This window comes from Delphinus delphis, chromosome 16, assembly GCF_949987515.2.
Source record: "Delphinus delphis chromosome 16, mDelDel1.2, whole genome shotgun sequence".
Lineage (NCBI taxonomy): Eukaryota > Metazoa > Chordata > Mammalia > Artiodactyla > Delphinidae > Delphinus > Delphinus delphis.
Window position 1 is genome coordinate 5,943,937 of NC_082698.1, and position 16,949 is coordinate 5,960,885.

The 16,949-nt window shown below is 42.2% G+C and overlaps 1 protein-coding gene across 1 annotated transcript in view; it reads left to right on the forward strand.

Moving 5' to 3' along the window:
• Nucleotides 1-538: 538 nt before the first annotated feature.
• The window catches only part of ADAM12 (ADAM metallopeptidase domain 12), a 386,817-nt gene continuing 370,406 nt past the window's right edge, over nt 539-16,949 (forward strand). The window contains exon 1 of the mRNA XM_060033517.1: nt 539-814. Coding sequence (XP_059889500.1) covers nt 727-814 — 88 coding nt within the window. The 5' untranslated portion in view covers nt 539-726. The remainder of the gene's footprint in view (nt 815-16,949) is intronic.

Sequence of the window (16,949 nt, forward strand, 5' to 3'; positions counted from 1 at the left end):
CGCGTTCCGGGAGCGAGCAGCCGAGTCATCATTTCCAGCCTCAGACTGGAAAGCTGGACGGTGCAGCCGCGTGTGCTCTTGGCAGCCGGGCGCCTGGGGCCCCGCGGCCACATCATCCCGGGGCGGGGATGTGTGCACTCCGGACGCCCGCGCCGCCACCGAGCCACGTCTGTGCCGCCGCCGGGGCGCGCGGCCCGGGAGGCGCCCTGCCCCGAGCCGCCCCGGGGGTGGGCCGGAGCCGGCTCTGGGCGGGACCCTGGCGGGGGCCCCTGACCGGTCTCTAGGACCCGCGGGACGCCGCGGGCGGGCGGGCGGGGGTGCGGGGGAGACCATAATTTGTTCCGTGGTGATGAGAACGGTGACTGTTGGCTGTGGATCCATTTCACAGGCCTGCCTCCTCTCCCTAACGATCTTCCTCGTCCCCGGGCCAACTCGGACAGTTTGCTCGTTTATTGCAACGGTCAAGGCTGGCTCGTGCCAGAACAGCGTGCGCGCGCGCACACACACACGCACACACACACGCGCCGGGGAAAACTTTTTTAAAAAAATGAAAGCCTAGACTAGCTCTTCAGCGGCCGGGCGCTGCGCGAGGGGTTCGGAGTTGACTCCCCGCAGCAGGAAGTCCCTCGGGCCGCGACGCCCGGCCCCCTCTCGGCGCCCGCGGGGGATGGTGCAGCGCCTGCCGCCCGGCCCCGAGAGCTGCTGCTGCACGGAAGGCCGGCGACGATGGCAGCGCGCCCGCTGCCCGCGCCCCCCGCCCGCGCCCTCCTGCTCGCCCTGGCCGGGGCTCTGCTGGCGCCGCGCGCGGCCCGAGGTAAGTCGCCGAGCCCAGGCGGCTCCCCGCCGGTCCCCCGCTGTCCCCTCCCGCCCGCTGGGGACTCGCCCTCCGGGGGCACCACGCGCCGCACTGGGGGGGACGCCGAGTGGCGGGATTGTCCCGCGACCCGGCGCGCGGGGACGCAGCTGCGGAGCCCCCGGGCTCGGGCTCCCGGCTCGGAGGGGACCCCCGCCCCGCCCGGCCCCTACCCCAGGTGCCAATTCCCGGGGGAAGGAGGGAGCACTTGGCTCCGGGCCTGGAAGCCGCCAGCGCGTAGCCCGGGTGGCCCAGCCACGGGGCCGCTGCCGCGTGTCCTCCCATCTCGGGGATCATTTGCCAAGATATCTGTCTTGACAGTTACACGTGTCGCCCGGGATGATGCGCGTTGGGTCATCTTACCCTGTCCCTTAGTGAATCCCCCCATCTCTGACTGGTCAGCCCTCCATGAGGTTTCCTGTGCACCCCTGCTCCCCCTCGGATACACTTGGGGGGACGCACAGTAACCGCGCAGGTGAGCCATCCCCGTGCCCGCAGGTGTGCCTGCGGCGTTCCACGGCGCTCTCCATTTTAAAAATGGACTCTCTTGCCTACTTCTTTAATTTTCTTTCCCTCTCTTTCTAATTCCGGATACCTGCGTAGTTGTCAGTGGCGGCTAGATTTGAGCAGAATCTTTGTTTCCCGCCACTCCGTCAGGTTCTCAGCTAAATAATCGCTTAAATCAACCTTGTGTAAAGCGACAACTCATTTCCACGTTAAGCCGAAGTGTGGCTATTATAGCTGTTTTATAGATCAAGGTTTTCCCGAGTTGTATCCCCTTAAATGGGTACCTGTGGATCTTTTCTTTTTGCACAATGAGAACTTAAACAGCAGGTGCCTTTTTAAAAATTCGGAAGTTTCTGCCGGTCGCCGTCACCGCCACCGCCGTCTTTCTGCCGCTAGAGGCGCTGTCGACCTACCAATGAAAGACTTGCCTTGGCCTCCAGCTCTAAATTTCTGTGATTCTGTGTAACAGGCATTATTTTTCAACAGCTGGCCTCAATCGCGAACCGTTACCACCTTATGGTACGTTTACTTTTGTAATTGCCACTGCTGCCCTCCACACCACCCCACCTCCATACCCCACCGCATCTACTGTAATGTGGTTAAAACCCAGATCTCGATAAAATCCACACGGCAATGAAGACCAATTTGGGAATTAATGATTAAGTAAAAAGATTGCTCAAAGGAAGGAAGAAGCAATGAGAATGCCAAGAAAGAATACTGCTGACTGTTTAGTTAGAAAACTCTGACCTGCAAGTGAAAATAATAGTTGTCAAAAAGGTTTTGAAAGACTTTTGTACAAATGGGTCCTTTCGAGTATTTATTGAGAAAGAACTTTTAAAAACCTGAAACAATCTCAAAGTGTGCCCGAGGTGGCCTTGGCCTTGACACATGCTGTGTACACATAAACGGAAGTTCACTGAGCATGAACAATACTTTTTTTTTTTAGAGGAAAATGTTTACTAAATCAAGCTAATAATGGGAAATTATTTCATGGAGGAAGGACTTCTTATTTTATGACTGCAGCTTTGGTAGAGGTAGTTTTTCCTTAGGATGGATATGACTCAAAATAGAAAGCCGGTTAAGCCTAATCACTCAGAATGGGTTACATGCTGTGATATCCCAGGATATCTGCTTGTTTATCCTTGGATTTTCGGTATCGAGTTTTAAATCAATCAGTGCACCAAATCACAGCATATAATGAAACATTTCTTTGTGTTGGCAAGAAAAAGGGAGGAATTACTACTTGTTTAAGACAGAGCATATTTTGGGGTTTGTCTCTCTGCATGTTACCCTTCATTGGCATCTCAGCTCTAACAGGTCCAAAACAGAACCCTAGATCCCAAACTCTCTACTCCTGAATCCATTTTCCACCCCGTGCCCCCATCTTTCCAACTGGGTAATAACATCCTCTGCCTTTTCCAGATGGCTCATGCAAATACTTAGAAAGTCATCCTGAGTCTCTCCTTTCCCTCCACAAGCCACCACCCTCCAAAATGTATTCTCATCTACCCACTTCCCCCTGTTTCAAGTGGGCCTTCCCCAGCCTTGGCTGCTTTTTTCCCCGCTTCTTTTGATCTCTTCTGCAGAGCCTCTTATCCCTAGTGTAGTAGCCTCCTAACTCATCTGCTGGCTTCCCCTCTTGTCCCTGCTCAATGTACTCTTCCCAGCACCACAGCCAAAGTCATCAGTCTCAGTCATGAGTTGGATCATGCTGGTTTCCTGTTTAAAACTCTCCAGTGGCTTCCTAGGGCTCTTAAGAAAATCCAAACCTCAGTATAACGTATTTCCTGTTTTCCTCTGTTATCTCCTTTCTCACCACTCACTCCCATGCTCACGACTCCATCCACACTGGCTTCTCTTCTTTCTGACTTTCCAGTATAAAAACGCCATAATAAAAAACCAATATTTAATGTTTGTACCATGAAGCAAGTATTGCTTATGGTTGAGCCACACAGTGTTCTGTAATTCCATTTCACACCTCTTTCAACTTTTTGTTTTTCCTAGAGCTAATCATTGCTTTGTTTTTGTTTTTGCTTTTTTTTTTTTACCGTTTTGCTTTGTTTCTTGTGTACCAATCTCTACCTCCAAACCCTCTGGGAGAATTGGTAAACTTCCAATATGATCAAACACATCAGGTAATCTATTCACTATTTATTTTTCTTGGTATTATCTCTCTTGGAGCCCTTTTCTTCCTGCTCCAGTGTGAACTGGTTACTTTTTAGGCTTGCATGTCAAGTGTTGTCTCAGGACTACTCTCTTGCCAAGATGCTGGAAACTCCTCTTACATCCTTCCTGTGTTGGATCGCCTGTTTTCTGAGCACCATAACTTTCTTTATTTAGTTTATGCCTTATTTTTGTGGAGCACATCTTCTAGTAACTTCCTAAAAGGGCATGTGGGAGATAACTTTTTTTGATAACTTGTTAGGAATGATTAAATACTTTCCATTGCAAGTAACAGAAAACCTGACCACAGTAAGTCCCGTACATACGAACAAGTTCCGTTTCGGGAGTGCGTTCGTAAGTCCAATTTGTTCATAAGTCCAACAAAGTTAGCCTAGGTACCCAACTAACACGATGGGCTATATAGTACCATACTGTAATAGGTTTATAATACTTTTCACACAAATAATACTTTAAAAAATAAATACAAAATATGAAGAAAACATTTTTAATCTTACAGTACAGTCCCTTGAAAAGTACAGTAGTACAGTACAACAGCTGGCATCCTGGGGCTGGCATCGAGTGAACAGGCAAGGAGAGTTACTGACTGGAGGAGGGAGAGGAGGTGGGAGATGGTAGAGCTGAAGGATTGTCAGCAATAGGAGACGAAGGGCGAGCTGCAGTTTCACTCACGCCTGACGTTAGTGGAACCCACGTTCGTGTCTTTGAAAGTTCGCAGCTTGAAGGTTCAGGTGTAGGGGACTTTTTTAATCTTTACATTCCAAGCGTTTGTGAAGTAAGCGGTGTCGTAGCTGGTGTAGTGGGTCAGTGATACTACTAGGGACCCGAGCTTTCACTTTTGCTTGTGTCTCTGCCATACTTACATGTTGGCTTTTGCTTTTATGCTTAATGCCTCATGGTTTTATGATAGCTGCTGTGCATTTTGGCATTATATCTGCATTCTAGGCCGTAATAAGGCAAAAGAGGCAAAAAGCAGAGTCAGCAAATCTATCTTATTGGGAAAATAAAAGTATTTCCAGAAACCTTTGTAGCAGATTTTCTCTTGGCTAGACTGTGACACAGGGCCACTGCTTGCTGCATGGGAAGATAGAAAAGTAAATAATTTTAGTTGTATACTTTGGTGTTTCAATCGAAACAGAGTTTTATGAGTAAGAAAGAAGTTTAGAATGTGTGTCTTGCATGCAAATATATATATGCAAATCAGCAATTTTATACATATAAATATATACACACACACACACACACATATATGTATTTCACCCCGGATATATATATTAAAGGTGGTAATATATATCACCTTTGATTGTTAGTTTATTTAGGAATAAAATTTCAAGATGGAAATCATATTTCCTCAGTATTTTTTTTTTTTTTCGGTACGCGGGCCTCTCACTGTTGTGGCCTCTCCCGTTGCGGAGCAGAGGCTCCGGACGCACAGGCTCAGCGGCCATGGCTCACGGGTCCCAGCTGCTCCGCGGCATGTGGGATCCTCCCGGATCGGGGCACGAACCCGTGTCCCCTGCACTGGCAGGCAGACTCCCAACCACTGCGCCACCAGGGAAGCCCCATATTTCCTCAGTATTTTACAAGGCGTTCCTTCATTGTCTCTATGCCCATTGCTACTTGGGAAGTTGATAGCATGGTGATTGTTAATCCTTTATATGTAGTCTGTTTTCTTTCTCAAGCTTTTCTCATCTTCTCTTAATCCCCAGTACTTTTGCATTTCATGATAATGTGCTTTAGCTAAGCTCTTATCAGTAGTCGTGCTGGGATTTTCTGTTTGAACTTTCATGCTGTGAAGTTCTAGTGTACTTTCTTTTATTATTTCTTCAGTGATTTCTTCCTCACTGTTTTTGTCATGCTTTTTCTGAAACTGCTCTTAGCTGAATGTCCCAACTTCCTGAAAACATCCTCTAATTGTCTTCTTTGTTCAACTTTCTGGGAGAGTTTGTTTAATTTCACTTTCCAACCCTGCTACTCAAGTTGTTTATTTCTGCTACTACATATTTAATTTCCAAGAAATGTTTCTTGTTCCATGAATATTCCTTTTTTTAAAATAAGGTTCTGTTCATATATATATATATATATATATATAAAATGGATGTAAGGTTTTGGTGAACTCTTGGCATGCATTAACTTTTACTTTTTAAACATTGTTTGGCTGACTTTATTCTCACTATCAGCTCTCAGATCCTCCCCCACTCCTGTTTGTTATAGTCTCTGGCTTTCTTCAAATGTCTGTATTTTGGCTGTCTGTTTATATTTAACAATGAGACACTAAAATGCTGATTGAAACTTCTGTGTGCTTCAAAGACGGGCTTAGTAACTGGTCATCCTTCTCTGGGTTGGGGGACCTCCATACATCACTGACTGTCTTTTTCGTAGGCTGGTCAGTTTCCCCAAAGAAGAATTTTGCAGCCTCCTGCTGAGGACCTAAGCCACTTCTTCACTCTCAGCTATGCCGGGCATCCTCGTGTACAGAATTTCTCTGCTTTAGTGTCTGCAGAAAATACACCTCCTGTCTGATGAAGTGGGAGGGGCAGCCGCCTAGCTGTGCTGGCTTTGCAAGGGACCTACAGCTCTAACTTTTCCTTGGACGGTCTTGCAGCCCAGCCTGTACTGACCATCAGAGGTGCCCAGTGCCTCCCATCTCCAAGTCTTTCCAAGGTTCTCCTCATCCGTCTCACCTTCTAGATGGCTTCTCTCTTCTCCAGGCAACAGGTTTCCAGTTCTCTCTCCTCTGCTGAGTAGGTAACCACTTGTCTTACCTCTTCTAAAGCCTTGTTGCTTTCTCTTACCTGTTGCTATTTTCTCTCCAGTTCTTTGTTTTTTTTAAATTATTTTTATGTTATTATTTATATTGTAGGCTTTCAGGAGGGAGTGCAGATAAACACCTGTGAGTCTGCCATAAACATTTAAAAGTCAGCCCAGGCTTTTGTACGGCACTCTGTACACAGACGTGGTTTTTTTTCCCTCTCTCTCACGTGTCATTTGGCTTCTTCTATTCCTTCCTTGTGGAAACAAAAATTACATCCATTTTTAAATGTTTCAAAACTTTCTTTTAAAAATCTATAAATACTCAAAGTCAACATATACCTAATTGGATAGATGTTGCAGCTGTGGAAGCTGTAAGGATTTTTTTTTTTTTCCCCTGAGGAATGCAACGACATCATCTAAAGAAGCTAAGCATATTTCTTTCTGGTGTAGATGATGCTGTAATGAATTCATTACAGTTGCAAAAAAAATTTTTTTTTTTTTGTATCAGAGTATGTTCCAGAGGCCTCTTAAAGCTAAACTGTTCCCGCACTATCTATGATTTATAAAGACAGGTGTGAGAAACATCTTCAGATGTTCCTTCTGTACCAAATGGCTAGGCCTATAGTCCTTTGGCTGCGTGCCCACTGAAAGCTGTATGAAACAGCTCTGCAATGTGTGCAGTCCTTTAATTATCAGCTCTCTGGGTTTGAGAAAGTGAAGTTGATATAATCTGTACGGAATGTTTTGGGAAATAGTTTCTGTGCACTTGTAGTAGCTGTTTCTTTATGTGTGTTTCTGTAGTATTTTATGAAACCTAAAGTTTTCATACCAGCACACGGTTCCTTAAACAGGCAGTTGTTGAGTGCTTTGGTGCCAGGAGCTATTGCAAGATCTTTGCATGCACTGTCTCATTCAGTCCTTGGGGAAGAATCTTGCCGTTGGTCCTGTTATTGCCCTCACTCTAACAGAGGAGGAAACCATGGCTTCGGATGGTTGAGTGTCTGCTAAGTGGCCGATGCAGGGCCATCTCTAGGCGCTCTCATGATGGGGACCAGGTCTTAGCCTAGGCGTAGTAAACATTTTGTCATCTATATACTTTATCTTTGAAATAACTATAATGTTTATAGCAATGAGATTGTAACGTAGTTTGCTTTGAAACGGAATGATAACGCGGTTCAAATGAACTTTACTTGCCAGTTGAAATGTGTGCCTTGAATATCATGCTTTCTGACAGGCTGCCATTTCAGTCCTTATATTTACCCCAGCTCGTTCTTCATCCTGGTGTCTTGTGCTTTATTTAATGTTCAGTATACCTTGCCTCCAATCGATCGATGAGATGGAGAAGCCAAATAATTCAGCATCATATTGATATTTTTTATCCTTTAAGCTTTTATGTCATCCCCAGGTGACACTAAGAGCTCAGTTTCTAGGCAACTGCTTAAAGAATTGGGCAACCTCATTGGATTAACTCTGGACCTTCTGTCTGTCCTGGAAACATTGGCCTCCCTGATCCCTTTAGATGATCCATTCTTAGAACTGTTGTTGGTATACCCTGGCATCTTCTCTTGGCAGGGTGTGGTAAATACTGGCCTGCGGTTTGACCAAAAGATTCCTTGTTTTGTGTTTTGCTCTATTTGTGATTAAAGCCAGGATGGGATGGAGCATTTCTCATGAGATCTATGTTCACATGAATCTGAATGTCATCAGAGAACCTGGTTTCACTTTCTTAAATCCTGGGGGTTTGGTGGTGTTCTCGGGAACCTGCATCAGAACTTAAGAGTCTAGGTTATACCTTAGAATGCAGCTGCACTTTGGTTGATGGAATACATGTATTCCTGAAATGAGGCAAGCTAAGCAAAATTTCTAAACTGAAATAATGTATTCAGCCAATTTCAGTATAATTTGAGATATGATCATGGAAAAGAATTTTGGCCCCATTATCCATTCCTTCACAAAATGTGAAATATTGTAAAAAAGACAGAATAAGTTATATATCCACATTGTTACCAACCAAGTTTTACTATAGACGCTTCAGAATTTTTAAAATTTAAAGATGTTAAATGTTAAAGCTTATTTGCAATCACTCCTGATTCTCTCCAGCCATCTAGTTCTTCACCTTCTTTCTGAAAAGACAACCACTATTCCGAAATTGGTTGGTAGAATATATATATATGTGTTTATACATATATCTCTAATCAATATTTGATATTATTTATGTATTAAATATTATATAAGTGGTACCCTACCGTATACAACAGACTTCTTCAACTTGCTTTATTTATTTTTTTGTATTTTTGGCTGCATTGGGTCTTCATTGGTGCACGCGGGCTTTCTCTAGTTCCAGCGAGTGGGGGCTACTCTTGGTTGCGATGTGCAGGCTTCTCATTATGGTGGCTTCTCTTGTTGCGGAGCACGGGCTCTAGGCATGCGGGCTTCAGTAGTTGTGGCACACGGGCTTAGTTGCTCCACGGCATGTGGGATCTTTCTGGACCAGGGCTCGAACCTGTGTCCCCTGCATTGGCAGGCAAATTCTTAATCACTGCGCCACCAGGGAAGTCCTGCAACTCACTTTTCTAAAAATCAGTGTGTTTGTAAAGACTTATTCTTACTGATACATGTGCTTGCTTCATTCCTTTTAATTGAATGGTTAAACCATAAATTGTACACTCCTGTGTGGATAAATATCTGTTTTCCCCTACTTTTTGATATTGCACTGGCGCAAGGATACTTGTACCTATCTCCTCATATACAGGGCGTGAGCTCTAAGGAAGCTATTACAGATGAATGGCTGAATCGGAGGGTAAGCCGGTTTTCTACTTTGATATACATTGCTACTTTGCTTTCTAGATTGGTTGCACCCATTTTCATGCCTACTTGTTAGAGAGTTCTGGTTATCCACATTTTTGCCAATACTTGGCACTTTCAGACTTTTAAATGTTGCCAAACTGGATGTGAAATATTTCATTGTTTTTATTGGTATTTTCCTGATTCCTAAAGACTTTCAGACTTTTCTTAAGAAATGTGTTTATATTGTTCTTTATGTTTCTTCTTTGGATCACTTATTATTTGCCCATTTCTTCTTTCTAAGTGTGGTTTAAGACATCCTCCTCTCTTTCCTGAGCTCCAAAAGAGATTTTTATAATTTCTTCTAGATTTTAACTTTTTGCTGTTCACTTTTAGTCTAACTGGAACTTATTTTTATTTGTTGTATGAGGACATGGTCTGTTTTGCCTCATACAGATAAGATAAACAACCATCCCAGTAACATTTATTGAATCCTTTCCTCCTCTGATAAACACTGAGTCTAGACAGATATGCTTCTGGGTTCCTTGTTCTGCTGGACTATTTTTTTATCCTATTTTCAGTACCATACTATTTTCAGTATTCTGTACTATAACGAGTCTTACATATTTAGATTGGTTGGTATGCGGTGGTATAGGGGGCAGACAGTGGGGTCAGCTTGGCGTGGTTTGCATATCAGCTCTGTCACCTACTGATATGTGACCTTGGGAAGGTGAGTGACCAGCCTGTGTTGTCAGGACTTTCGCAGTTTCAATACTGAAAATCCTACATCTCAGGACCCCTCAGAGCTGGGAAAACCATGATGGTTGGTCACCCTAAACCGCAGTCAAATTATGAAAACTCTTTGTTCCCCAGTTACTCCCTTTATGAAATGGTGATAATAATAGTATCTGGGGGCTTCCCTGGTGGCGCAGTGGTTGGGAGTCTGCCTGCTGATGCAGGGGACGCGGGTTCGTGCCCCAGTCTGGGAGGATCCCACCTGCCGCGGAGCGGCTGGGCCCGTGAGCCATGGCCGCTGAGCCTGTGCTCCGCAGCGGGAGAGGCCACAGCAGTGAGAGGCCCGCATACCGCAAAAAAAAAGAAAATAATAATAATAATAATAAAAATAATAATAATAGTATCTTCCCCCATGGGGGGATGTGAGGAAGATTAAATGAGATGATACATGGAAAGTGCTTTGAACAGGGCCTGGCCCATGCTAAGTGCTCAAAAAGGTTAATTTCCTCTTCCTGTCTCCCTTCCTCTCCTTTATAGAATTGTCTTGAGTGTTCTTGGAATGCTAGTATCTCATATGAACTTTAGAATTTCCTTGCTAAGTTCTCCAAAATACTCAGTGGGAACTTACAGATTAATTTGGGGAGACTTGACATTCCCATGATATCAAAGTTTTTCCTGCCATAGTGTGGTCGTTTCTTTATATGTTTTCTTTAATTTTATTCAGTAAGTTAAAAAATTTTCTGAAGTTCTTGCACATCTTTGTAAGATATGTTTCAAGGTACTCTAAGTACTTACTAGATTCACTGTTATTCTGAATGGCATCACTATTTTTTTTAATTAAGAAATTTTACTACAGCAAATTTTAAACATATGCAAAAGTTGACAGACTGGTATAATGAACAATCATGTGTCTATTACTCAGCTTCAACAAGTACCAGCTCATGGCTATTCTTGTTTTATCTGTGGAATTATGTCTTTTTAAAAAGTTCCAATTAATATTTTCTTTTTCAGTATAAATAAATGTTCCTGATTTTTGTACTTTGATTTTGAATTCGGCAACCATGCTTGATTTTTTAAATAAATGTATTTATTTATTTTGGGGTGTGTTGGGTCTTCGTTTCTGTGAGAGAGCTTTCCCTAGTTGCCGCGAGCGGGGGCCACTCTTCATCGTGGTGCGTGGGCCTCTTCACTATTGCAGCCTCTCTCGTTGCGGAGCACAGGCTCCAGACGTACAGGCTCAATAGTTGTGGCTCACGGGCCCAGTTGCTCCGCAGCATGTGGGATCTTCTCAGACCAGGGCTCAAACTCCTGTCCCCTGCATTGGCAGGCAGATTGTCAACCACTGCGCCACCAGGGAAGCCCCATGTTTGATTTTTATTAGTTCTAATTGTTTGTAGACTAACTTCATAGAAATTCTAATTATCATCTAAAATGATGGTAATTTTTGTTTCTTCCTTTACAGTTCTTTTACATTCTACCTCTTTTATTTCTTTTCTTTCATTGGCTAGCACCTCCACCTCCACAATGATAAACAAAAGTGGTGATTGCAAATGTCTTTGGGTTTTTTTTCCCCAACTTTAATGAGAATAGCTTTTCACCATTGATTAAGATGCTTACTGCAAAATTTTGCTATGTATGTCATCTAATCTTTTTTTAATATAAACTAAGAACATTTCTCTATACTGCTAGTTTGCTAAACTGTTTTCTTTTTAACATATAAACATGGTTGTTTAATTTTTTAAAAAAACTTTTCCTCAGCATCTGTTGGTATGATTAGTTGTTCATTTGTTGGGTTTTTTTCCCCTCCTCTATTCCATTAGTAGTGTAGTGAATTATATTAATAGATTTTATGTTGTTAAACCATCCTTGAATTCTTAGAATAAATCTTCCATGATTTGGGTGCATTTTTAAAATACAGTGTTGGATCCCATTTACTAAAATTTTATTTAGGATTTTAGCCCCTGTAGGACAATGTTGATAACCATCATTAGTCTTTAATTTTCCTTTCTCCAAATATCTTTTAGTTTTCATTTCAAAGCTTTACTATTAGCCTCAGAAAGTGAGTTAGGGAGTCTTAGTTACATCCTTTTCTATTCCTAGGACAGCTTAGGTATAAGAGGTTATTTTTTCCTTAACAGTCGTTGAAACGTGACTTAATATCATCAAAGCATGGTGTTTTTCCATCAGAAATCTGATAGTTGATTTAATCTCCTCAAGGGTTATAGTGCTATTCATATTATCTCTTTCTGAAATAATTTTGCTGCATTTTTTTTGTTGATCTTTTATTTTTGTTTTCAATTTCATTAATTTCTGTCCCTTTCTTCTACTTTCTTGGGGTTTATACTGTTATTCTATTTCTCACTTCTTCTGAAAGCTCTTTCATTTAAGCTGAACTTTTCCCTCCAATTACTGCTTTCGTTGTTTTGCTGTTAGGTTTGTGTTATCATCATGGCCAAAATAATCTATACCTCGCATTATGACTTTTTGAGTGCGAAGTTATTTAGACATATGTTTTGATTGGTATGTATGTGAGAGAGTGTGTGTGTTTTGCTTTCTAAATGGTTGGGTAAGATGAGTTATCTTTGTTGTTGATATCTGATTTTATTACACTGGTGTCAAAGGAAGTGATCTGTGTCCTATTGACTCTCATGCATTTGAAATTTTCCTTATGAGCTAATACATGGTAAATTTTTATAAAAATTACATGTGTGTTTAAAATTAATGTATATGCTCTAAGTATTGGGTATAGGGTTCTAGATATGTCAATTAGATTAAGCTTGTTAACTGATGTCATATCATATATTATGACTAACATTTCTCGTTCAGTATTTCTGTGTCTAAGAGAGGTTTTAAGAATCTAATATAATCATGGATTTTCCATTTCTCCTTGTAATTCTATCAGTTTTTGCATCATACATTTTGAGGCTAGTTTGTTGGGTCTATTCAACTGTGTACAGCTCCAGATGTGTCCAAGACAAATATTACTGTATCAGTTTTCTTTGGGTTAATATTTTTCTGGTATGTCTTTTCCTATCTCTTTACTTTCAAATTTTCCATGTCATTATCTTTCACATTTGTCTATTATAAACAAAATATGCCTAGATTTAAAAACTTTATAATTGCTGTCTCTTAACTCACTAGGTCCATCCCTTCATGTGTATTTGTGACCTTTGATGTTTTTGAACTCATCTTCCATTTTGTTCTCTATTTACTATAAGTTTACTGAATTTTGCTATTTTTAGGCACCTTTTTTTTCTGTCTCCTTTTATATTGCTGAAGGATTATTTACACCTACTTCTCTCCAGCTCTGTTAATTTAGAGGTTACATATCCGGTTTCCACAATTTAGTAGTACCGTTAAAGTTCAAACGTTGCGCTTCAAGTAACAAAGTGTAAAGGTAGCCAGTGACTCTGGCCACCTCGCAAATACCACCACTGGCCAAGAATGCTTCGTGTCTTTCATCGTCTCTCCCATTTATTATTATTGCTGTCTAGCATTTTAGTCTACCACTTTGAAGCACATCTCTCATCAAAAAAATAAAGTGGGGTGGTGGTAGACTTTGCTTTTGTTTTTAGTACTGCAGGCTTATTTTGGTTTATCCAATGTAACCACTGCCTTTTTTTTCCATCATGGCTTCTTGCAAACCTCTTCTGTCTCTTGGATTCAGTTTGCTTTTTATCAAAATCATGTTGCCTTGAAGGTCTGTGAATAGCAAATGCTCTGTATTTGTTTGACTGGAAAATGCTTGTTTTATCTTTTTCTTAAATGTTAGCTTAGCTATATACAGAATTCTAGGTTGACAGTTACTGTCCTTTAGCAGGTATTACTTATGGTATGCTGGCCTCTACTGTCACTGTTGAGACGTCTTTAGTTTAATGATTGTTCTTTTGCACTAGACCTGCCTTTTTATCTGGTTCCTTTTAAGGTTGTCTTTTGTTTGTTTGTGGTTCTATAGTTTTATTATCATGTTTTTTGATATGGACTCATTTTTAATTTATGTATACCTTACCTTGCCATGCTTCTTATATCCCATCAAATATAGAAAGTTCTTAGTCATTATCTCTTCAATGATTGTCTTGCCCTTATTTTCTCTATATCTCCTTTGGAACTTTTTTATATGTAATTGGATCTTATCATTCAGTCATGCTGTTTCTCTTTGTCTCTTTATCACTCTGCTTTACATTCTGGGTGATGTCTCCCAATCTAGATTCCATTTTGTAATTCTCTCTTGAGCTGTGTCTAGGTTGCTGTTTTAAACTGTCTATGGACTTACTTTGCAATTTCCAGTGCCTTTAATTTTTCATTTATAGAAGCTTAATTTTGTTCTTTTTTAAACCTGATAGATCATTAAAAATATTGTCCTTTTACTATCTCCCATTATGGCTTCTGTGTTTTCTTCTACATCTTTAAAACTTTGGGATGCATATGTTGTTACCCCTCTTAGATTATTCTGTTGTCTTTAGTTCTTAGGGTGCTGAATCTGTATTGTCATAAACTATCTCTTCTAATGCCTTGCAATTTTGAATTGTGAACTCATTTTCAGCTTTTTCCTTTCCACCACTAGCCCCTCCATGAGCGTCCTATGCACCTGGGATTGTGAAAGTTCCAGCAGAGCAGAGTTTTACTTATGATAGGTGTTTCAAGGGTTTTACTCATCTGAGGCCAGTTTTTATGTTACTTCCTCATCTTGGGAATCTTACACCACATAGTTATTGTAATTTTGGTCTCCACACCCATGTGGAGGCTTGAAGTTTTGATTTCTGTCAGGAGACTGCCTAACTCTCACCAGCAGTCTGGGTAAACACAGCCACTTTGCAGTTTCCCTGGGGCATTTGGTAGAGTTTTTCTAGCCCCTTGAACTTGGAAGGGCAGTCCTGCAGAATACTGGCTTTCTGCAAGGATCTCAGCTCCAGTTTCCCATCTCGTGTGTTCCAGATCATACCTCCTGTCATTAAAATTACAGCTCCTAGACTGAAGGCCTGTATCTACTGCGTCTCCTAGATTTCCACGGTGTTGGCAGCGTTTGAATGCTCTGGCTCTGAATTCCTTTTTATTTATGTGTCCTGGTAATTTCCTTTCCTTTCTTTCTAGTTTAGTTATGTATGTACTATAAAAATGTCACATTTTATTTAGCACTTTTTATGTGTTTGCAGTGGGAAGGTTTTCTATCTGCATCAGGTCAGTTCACCACCACGCTTTCGGAACTGGAAGTCCCCAACATTGATTCTTTGATTCTCTAAGTCAGTATATTTGCCTGCTGTCATCCTGGATTTGTACCAGGGGCTAAGGATATGATGGTGAGAAAAACAGATGCAGACCTTCACCCCCTGGCATGTGGAGTGAGTGGATCCTAAGGATGTACAGAAGATGAGCTGAACCCACCCAGTACCCTGATTCTTGGCTTCCAATACTGCTCCAAAAGCTTGGTCAGAAGAGCGAGTCAGCTGCTCTCCGGCTGGTATGTTAGTCTTTGCCTTGGCAGCTGCAGGGGTGAGATGTGCTGATGATGGGGCCAAGCTGGGCTTTGGGGGCGAAGCCATCAGCTGTTCCCTTCTCCCTCTGGCGGAGGCAAAATGAGAACAGCTGGGAAACAAGGCCGGCACACCCTCCCAGAAGCCATTCCTCTGCCAGCGCAGGTGTCAACAGAATTCCATTCATATGAGCCTTCCAGGAGCGTATATCAAATTTGTTCCATGCTTTAAAATTCTGATACAGAGAGTGGATTGTATAATGGGGTGAGCTGATGATTGAAACCCTCATCTGTATACCTCTGTACCTTTTGGAATGAGTAATATGATCCCATAGAGATTGATGACTCTGCTGATTTATCTAGAAAAATCAGAGGCCTGATTTGTCACGTAAATTTGGACGTGTCAGATTTTGTCAACTCAGTTCATTAAGTTTTGTTTCCAATTTCTTGGTAGGGAAAGTCTTATTCAGCTGTAACAGATGGTCCTCCTGAAACTTCCTCTCAAAGCTGACACACGTTTCAGTCTCTTTTCCTTGTCTCTGCTCACCCTTCAAGTACTTTTTAACCCTCAACACAACTGAGGGCCACGCTGTTGGTTACAGAGGCCCAGTAAGAAAGTAATTCCAACAAGGATGGCAGAAGGGAGTGGCTAGGATGTAGTTTGAAAAGCCAAGTCAGGACAGCCGTCGAAAGCACAAAAGATCCCTAAGAGAAGCTTCTGCTTCTCTTATGGGCATAAATGGCATCAAATAATGAGATTTCTTTGACTTACTTCCCCTGATGTCACTTCCGTGTGGATTTCACGTGTTCTCCTGCTGTGGCAATGAAATTGAAAGCTCTCTGGGATCTTGGCCAGAATTCTGGAGTGAGAAGGCCTGGCTCTGAGTTCTGACTTGGCCTCTTTGTAGCTGTGTGACCTTGAGGAACCTACGCAATCTTTCTGAACGTCAGTTTCCTTATTCGTCAAAGAAGAGTAAGGAGACAGCCTATCTCACTGGGTTGCAGAGACCATTGAAGGGAAATGTTGGAAAAAGCATTCTGTAATTTATTTATTTTTTAAAATTTTAATTGGAGTATAATTGCTCTCCAATGCTATGTTAGTTCCTACTGTACAGCAAAGTGAATCAGCTATACATGTATATATATCCCCTTGTTTCTGGATTCCCTTCCCATTTAGGTCACCACATAGCATTGAGTTCCCTGTGCTATACAGTAGGTTCTCATTAGTTGTCTATTTTCTACATAGTAGCAATTGTGTATATAAAGCATTTTGTAATTTGAAGTCTGCCCTTAGATTGTGGGGCACGTGTTCCCCCTGGTCCTTCAGTGATGTGGATTTGCTCTCCTGTCTTGGGAGGCATGCATTTCTCAACATCAGCCACCTTCCCCTCCTGCTCTTGGCAGATGGGTGTACAAGTTAACCCCAAAGGTCAACAGATGGGAGAGCCGGACGTTTTTGCTCCTTTTCTTCCCACCTTAAATCTCATGTTTCACTCTTTGCTTTTATTGACCTTGGGTTAGGGCATCTCTTTGTTAACAAGGACCATTTGAGATTGCCTTAATAGTGTCACCTCTTGCAAATATCATTTAGTTACGGCAGACAACATGTGTGTTAGTTTCCTACTTCTCTATTGTATGGGGCACATTATGGGTGGGACATCAGGG